The following is a 7,358-nucleotide window of genomic DNA, read 5'->3' as shown; positions in this document are numbered from 1 at the left end:
TTGGTAGTTCAAACCCACCAGCCATTCCACAGAAGAAAGATGAGGTAATCTACTTCCGTAAAAATTTACTGCCTTGGAAACCCAATGGGGGTCTCCGTGAGTTGTAATTGACTTGAAGGCACTGGGTTTGGTTTTTGGTTTTATGCGTTCCCTAGCCCAGACTCCTTGAAGCCTTACATGCTAGCTTTCTCATGCCTCAGGAAGCCATATTCCAAACCCCCAATTTGTTGTTGTTGTTGTTATGTGCCATCGACTCGGACCTGACTCATAGCGACCCCTCCTTGGGTTGCCGAGGCGGTATCACTATGGAAGTAGATTGCCCCATCTTCCTTCCGAGAAGTGGCTGGGGGGTTTGAACCGCCAGCCTTCTGGTTAGCAGTCAAGTGCCTTAGGCACTACGCTACCAGAGCACCTATTAGTCACTGAAAACTACGACTCCCATCAATCCGTCAGGGTGGCCCCTGAAGGCACCTCACGTGGGCCTTGGACTGTTGGGGAATGTTTCCTTTCAGCAGGTGTCCACTGCAGGGCCCCCGGTGTCCTGCCACGCCCCCCCTTCCCCTCGGTCCCCAGGGGTTAGTGCTCACTGGTGCAAAGCTGGCAGAAGCCGGTGGCATAGAAGAGCCCTCCTCGCCGCATGGTGTAGAGCTGGAACATGAACAGGATGAAGGACAGGCAGCAGAGGATGAGCGAAAGCACCATGAGGACCTGCACCGCCTTCAGCCAGCCTGCGGCGGGAGAGACAAGGCTGGCGTCACCCAGTGCCGCCCAGAGTGCCAGCGCCATGCAGCTGCCTCTCCCGTCCTCCTCTGCCATCTGCGGTCCTTGTACACTCAGGCACACCCCTGAGGCCGACCTTGTATCCCAAGACCTTGTCAAGTTCTAGCAGTTACTTTGCAAATTCTTACCCTCATTCCACCTTTTCCCCATCACGTCATCTTTTCCCTGACTCCTCCTCTAGGCTCCCTGGCCACGCCCACTTCCCTTTCCGAGTCCCGCCCTCTTTTCTATGTTGGCTCCAGCCCCTGTGGACGCTCCCTGGGAGAGAATCCCTGAATCCATTTTCTATACAGACAAACACGTCCTCTGGGAATAGAGACAGTTTTACTTTTTCTTTTCAGATCTCCCTTTTCTTTCTTTTCCTTGCCTTGTTGGGACTGGCTACCTCCAGTACAATGTTGAACAGAGGTAGGGCGAGCAGACATTTTTGGCTTAATCTTGGGGGAATACTTTTTCACCGTCTTTCATTGAAAATCTCACAGAGATGTGGTCCCGTTCCTTTCCAACTCATGAAATGCATCTGGCTTCATCCATTTAGATAGAAACTTGGAAGGACCCAGCCCCATTCTGTTAGAAACCTGGAAGGATTCAGCCCCATCCCTTGAGAACCTTGGAAGGACACAGCCCCACCCCTTGAAGAGCCTTGGAAGGATGCAACTCCACCTGTTTAGAACCTTGGAAGGACCCAGCCCCACCCCTTTGGAACTTTAACGTGGATCTAACCCCACCCCTTTAGAACCTTAATGCAGGTCTGGCCCCACCTCATTGCCATTTGGAGATCTTTATCCCAGCCATCCATTCAGAACACTAGCTTTAACTCCTTAGCATATTGGAAACTTAGCTCCATCTTCTCAGAATCTTGGGACTGCCTTCCCGCTCCTTAACTCTATAGCCTGTGGGTTCTACCCTTTTTGAATCATAAGTGTGTGTGGGGTGCATCCCCTTCAGAATCTGAGCCTATTGCCCACCACTATCCAGATAGGCGAAGGAGCGCTGGTGGTGCAGTGTTAAAGCGCTCAGCTGCTAAGCAAACGGTCAGTAGTTCCAACTACCAGCCGCTCCTGGGGGAAAGAGGCGGCAGTGTGCACCATAAAGATGACAGCCTTAGAAACCTTATGGGGCAGTACCACTAGGGTTGCTATGAGTCAGAATCCACCTGAGGGCAATGTTCGTTTTTTTTCCTTTTCCTCCCCATAGGGGGAACATATATTGGTCTCATCAACTCAGTCTTGCAGCCTGATCCCGCCCTCTCCAACTCGTGGTCCCCAGAATCTAGATCAGCGCCCACTCCTCTCACCGTTTTGGCTGACATCACTGCAGGTCCACGCTTCCCTGGTGCTGTTCCACGTGCAGTCATACCACAGGTTCAGGGACTCTCTCCCAGGGAGCGTCCACCAAGACTAGAGCGGGACACAGAAAAGAGGGCGGGGCTAGGAAAGGGGAGTGGGCGGGGCCAGGGAGCCTAGAGGAGGAGTTAGGGACAAGATGAAGTGATGGGGAAAAGGTGGAAGGGGGGGGCAAACATGGATTTCGAAGGGAAAGGGGCAGGGGCAGAGAGAAAGGCAGACTCTAGGTAAGAGGGCAAGGAACTCTGGCCGCGCAATGCCTAAGGCATTTGACTGCTAACCACAGGGTTGGCGGTTCAAACCCACCAGCCACTCCGCGGAAGGAAGACTGGGCAATCTACTTCCCTAAAGGTTTACCGCGTCAGAAACCACAGGGGGTCGCTATGAGTCAGAATCGACTCAGTGGCAGTGAGTTTGGTTCTGAGGTTAGGTAAAAGGGGACAGGGCGAGAATGGATGTAGAGGAGGGTTGTGACGGTGCTTACCTTATCCAAAGTGGCCACAAAAAGCAGTATAAGGATGACGATGTGAAGAGCCGAGACCACCAGCAGGAGGAGAGACATAGCTGTGGGGGAGCCCTGAGTGGGTGAGGGGGGGAGTCAGGAAGTGGGGTCCCCACGGGTGGACCGGGGGCAGGTGAGGAGGCTGGGAGCCTACCTTCCTGGGACTGAGGAAGGAGAGGGACTGGGGCAGGGGCCTCCTGGGTATGAGGGCGAAATGGGGGCAGGGGGCTGGAGGTCTGGGTTTTGGGGTATGAGGGAGGAAGGTCCTGGGGGCAGAGACTCCTGGGTGTGATGGAAGAGGGTGACTGGAGCCCTGAGCTCCTGGGTCGAGGAAGGAGGACACTGAAGGGTTGGAGTCCCGTGTTCCCCAGTTGTTGGAGAATGGATGGACTCTTGGGGTGTCATAACTAGTAGTACCAGGCATGTGACCCCTCCCTATGGAGCCCTGTTCACGGCACATAGGGGCCAGGATATGAAAATTAGAGTTGACACCCTCAAGTCATCAGATGGTAGGGGCTGTCCTCAGGGGCCTGTAGCCTTGAGTCACCCCACTCCTCTCTGGGGAGGGGGTGGCTGGGGTGGAGGGGAACCCAATGACTCATGCAATGAATCATCCCCCCCACCCCTGGCCTGTAAGCATCAGGGAAACCCCAGTCCCTGACTCTGCCCACGAGGTCCTCACTCCACCCTACTGCCAGTCTGGGGCCTGCTGGACCCCTGAGTCCTTGGGAATATAAGCAGAAGTTAGAATTTGGGGGGCAGGCGCCCAAGAAGAAGGAAACAGCAGTTTTCAGGGACAACCCTTTCAGTGTCCAGAAACAGGGGTGCTCGGAGGTTGCCTGGACTTGGGGTTCCCAAGAGCCCTCTGGGGGCGAATGGAGGCCCACGGGGAAAAAAAAAACTGTAGGAATTGTTTTTGGGGGGCTCTTCTAGGACCCTCGAAAGCCGGCCAGGCTCCTCCCCTGCCCGCATCCACGCCCCAAGTGTCAAGAAAATCATGTCTGAAGTTCCAAGGATTTCCTTGGAGCCCAGGCTCAGAGTGTCCTTCCCAAACTTCCGCACTCTCCAAGTGAAGAAAGAAGTCCCAACCCGAATAACGGACTAGAAACTTACCGAGAGCTGCAGAAAAAGTCCGAGTCCCAGTCTGGTTCTTCGCTCGGGCCTCCGTGCCCCGCCCTTCACCTCCCTCCTTCCACCCTCTAGAGGCCCCCGCCTCCCTCGCTGCAGGCCTCCCTCCCTCCCGGCTCACTCTCCCCTTCGGCTCCCCCCTTGCAATCCTGGAACCCCTCCTCTCGCTTTCTCCTTCTCTCCGCTGCCTCTAGTCTCGCTCCCTCGCTCGCTCCCTGTCCCTGCGCCCTGCCCAGGCCTCCTTCTCTCTCTCCCCACTGACTCTCCTGATTTGTCTTCCTCTCCAAATAAATACCGACCCGTTTATACCCACCCCAGCCGCACCCAGCTGAGGTCTGCAGCCAGAGGGAGGGCCCTGACTCGCAGGTTCCTCCGTCTGCCTCCTCCCACTCACTGCCCCCAGACGGACAGCTCGGAGGCTCTTTCCCAGCGTAGAGATGAGAAACCGTCCCACGGAAGCTTTGGGGTGGGGCAGGTGGCGTGGGCTGATTCCCTGGGCTTTCTTTGGGTCTTGGCCTGGGACTGGATAGCTGGTGCTTGATGGGGCTTGGGGGGCTGGATGCTCAGAGGGATGGGAATGGGGTGGGGTTGGGGTAGAGACCACATTCCTGAGGCTGGAGCAGGGGGCTGGTGGAGTTGCTGCTATGGTGTGTGTGAGGGGTCAAACCAAAAAACAAACCCGATGAGTAGACTCATGGCGCCCCAAGTGTTACAGAGTAAAACTGTTCCATAGGGTTTTCTTGGCTGCAGTGAAGGAGCCCTGGTGGTCCAGTGGTTAAGTCTAAGCTACTAACTGAAAGGCTGGTGGTTCGAACTCACCAGCCACTCCACGGGAGAACCATGAGGTGGTCTGCTCCCCTAAAGATTGACAGCCTTGGAAACCCTGTGGGGCAGTTCCACTCTGTCCTCTAGGGGCGCTGTGAGTCAGAATCAACTCCAGGCAGTGGGTGTGGTTTGGGCTTTATGTCCATGAAGACTGACAGCCTTGGAGACCCTGTGGGGCAGTTCCACTCTGTCCTCTAGGGGCGCTGTGAGTCGGAATGGACTCCACGGCAGTGGGTATGGTTTGGGCTTTGCTTCTGTGAAGATTGACAGCCTTGGAGACCCTGTGGTGCAGTTCCACTCTGTCCTCTAGGGGTGCGGAGTCAGAATTGCCTCCACTGCAGTGGGTTTTTAATCTTTTTGGAACCATTATCACCAGGCCTTTCTTCCTCAGTGCTTCTGGGTGGGTTTGAACCACCAACCATTAGGTTAGTAGTGAATCATAAACCATTTGTGCCACCCAGGGACTATTGGCTGCTAACCAAAAGTCATTGGTTTAAACCCACCAGCCACTCTGTGGAGGAAGGATGAGGAGATCTGCTGCCATAAGGATTGACAGGCTTAGAAACCCAATGGGGAGGTCACTATGAGTTGGATCTACTCGATGGCAGTGAGTTTGAGGGACCACTGGTGGGGGATGAGGGGTTGGAAAATAGAATATGGAAGACTCTGGAAGAGAGTGGAGTTGGAAGTTCAGAATCCCAGTTCCATTATCTCCTGGCTGGGATATCTCAAGCCATTTATTTAACTTCTCTGAGAGCTTCGATTTCTTAACCACGACATAGTTATAATAACACCACCGCTGACAGTGGCCGTTATCCCTGTAATCATCACTCCAACACTGTTATGTGGGTGCAGTAAGGGAGTAACGGTGCACTCCCACACCTAGCCTGCCCCTTCCCTCCTTCACGATGCATTTATTGAACATGTACTATGATCCAGGGCTCTTCATCAGTGAAGCAGATTATGATGTCATTATGGAGTTTCCTGTCTGTAGAGACACAGATAATAAAGTGAAAACACACCAATGGAAGGAGGAATCTTAGCCGGTGAGAAGTGTGTTGCAGGAAAGGAAACAGGAGTGGCGGAGATAATGATGAGGAAGGGGCAATCAGGGGAGGCTTCTCTGAGGAGGTGATGTTTGAACTGGGAGCTGAAAACAAGAGTCATTTGAGTATTGAAGGAAAAAGCTAGCACAAAGGCTCTCGATGGAAACAAGCTGGAGTTGTTGGGGGCTGTGTGGCTGGAGCTTTGGGAGCCAGAGGGAGGGGTGGGAACAGAAATCCAAGGGGGCCCCTGGAGGCCACAGGAAGACTAGATTTTGTTCTCAGCGCAGTGGGACACCATGGGAGGGTTTTAAACAGAAGAGTCAATTAATGATCTGTGCAGTACCAGTGACTTAGTGGTAATAATAAACATCACTGTTATTCAGTCTTTGGTTATTAATTTAGAATAGGGGGTGATGACTAGGTACCAAGGTCTCTTGGAAGGGATGGGGACATGCCTACTGTGACAAGTGAAGGGGTCCTGATGAGGAATTGCAAGTTGAGGAACTTGAGTCCTGGGTCTCTGCAAGGGAGCTGCATGACTGGATGTCTGGGTACCTGATGGGATCTGGGGCTGGGAGTGAGAGAGAGCTGTTGGCCATCTGGCTTCCAGGAGTGAGGGTGGGGGTAGGGTGGAGGATGGGCAGGTCACTGAAGAGGCTAGTACCTTGGAGACTGTTGTTGTTGTTGTTATGTGCCCTCAAGTCGGACCGACTCATAGCGATCCCTCTTTGGGTTTCGTAGGTGGTATCACTACGGAAGTAGATTGCCCAACCTTCCTTCCGAGGAGTGGCAAGTGGGTTTGAACCGCCAGCCTTCTGGTGAGCAGTTAAGTGCCTTAGGCACTATGCTACCAGAGCTCTGGGATACCAGTATATCCTGGCTGGCCGAATTCACATCCAAGCTCTTTTCACTCATCAGTTGGGTGATTTGGGGTCAGTGACGTCTCTATGCCTATTTCTTCAACTGTGCAACAGGGATAAAGATCGTGTGTGTGTCTATCAGATGGTGGTTCTTAGATGTACTAGTGCCTGGCACATAGTAGGCATAGTGGGTTTTAGCTATGACCAGACAGCTGGGGTCCTGAGTGGGTTCCGTCCAAGGGTTCTAGGATTTGGGAAAGGGGCAATTCTTGGGCCCACAAGGGAAAGCTAAAACTGGGAATCCAAAATGAGGGGGGTCCCTGGAAATGAAGGGTAAATAGTACTAAACTTAAGTGTCTGATAAGGACAGGGGCTGGGGGTTTGAACTTTGATCCTCAAGGGAGTTAGAAAGTCTGCGTCACGGAGGGAAAAATTAGGGGCTGGAGGGTCACGTGCCCCTCTTGGAGTGCAGAGAAGGAGCCCTGGACTAGAGTCTTGGGAACAGTAAGGGAATCGGGCCCTAATTAGGGAGATGGAAACTTTAGCGGGGAGGTGAATAACAGCAGGCTGGGAGTCGAATCAAGTTCCCAGAACAGAATCAGCGCCAGACATGGGTTCCCGGGGAATATGACAGCGTCCCTCATGTCAGGCCTCGCTGGAAGGAGAACCAGGGGGCCCCCCCCGGGGGTGGTGGCGGGATCTCCCCATCCGGGGCCTCCGAACCTCCCAGCAGAGCTGAGCGCCCGTGGGCTGCTTCCTCCTACCGGAAACCGCAGGCGTCGGGCACACCCAGCCAGCAGTGAGCAGCGCCCACTCCTAGCTCGCCCCGGGAGGCCCACGTGGGCAGCGGCCGACCGCCGGGGGGTGTGCC

At 54.3% G+C, this 7,358-nt stretch overlaps 1 protein-coding gene across 1 annotated transcript in view; it reads right to left on the bottom strand.

Annotated features, from left to right (window-relative positions):
- Nucleotides 1-2,688, bottom strand: part of EMP3 (epithelial membrane protein 3) — a 5,319-nt gene extending 2,631 nt beyond the window's left edge. The window contains exons 1-3 of the mRNA XM_007958106.2: nucleotides 2,611-2,688; nucleotides 2,078-2,180; nucleotides 585-728 (exon numbers count right to left, since the gene is read on the bottom strand). Of these exons, the coding sequence (XP_007956297.1) occupies nucleotides 585-728; nucleotides 2,078-2,180; nucleotides 2,611-2,688 (325 nt within the window). The remainder of the gene's footprint in view (nucleotides 1-584; nucleotides 729-2,077; nucleotides 2,181-2,610) is intronic.
- Nucleotides 2,689-7,358: the final 4,670 nt, after the last annotated feature.

Source organism: Orycteropus afer, unplaced genomic scaffold (assembly GCF_000298275.1).
Source record: "Orycteropus afer afer isolate SDZICR_OR568_19922 unplaced genomic scaffold, OryAfe1.0 scaffold00854, whole genome shotgun sequence".
Lineage (NCBI taxonomy): Eukaryota > Metazoa > Chordata > Mammalia > Tubulidentata > Orycteropodidae > Orycteropus > Orycteropus afer.
The sequence above is the reverse complement of the archived record's forward strand: the minus strand, read 5'-3'. Positions and strand labels throughout refer to the sequence as shown.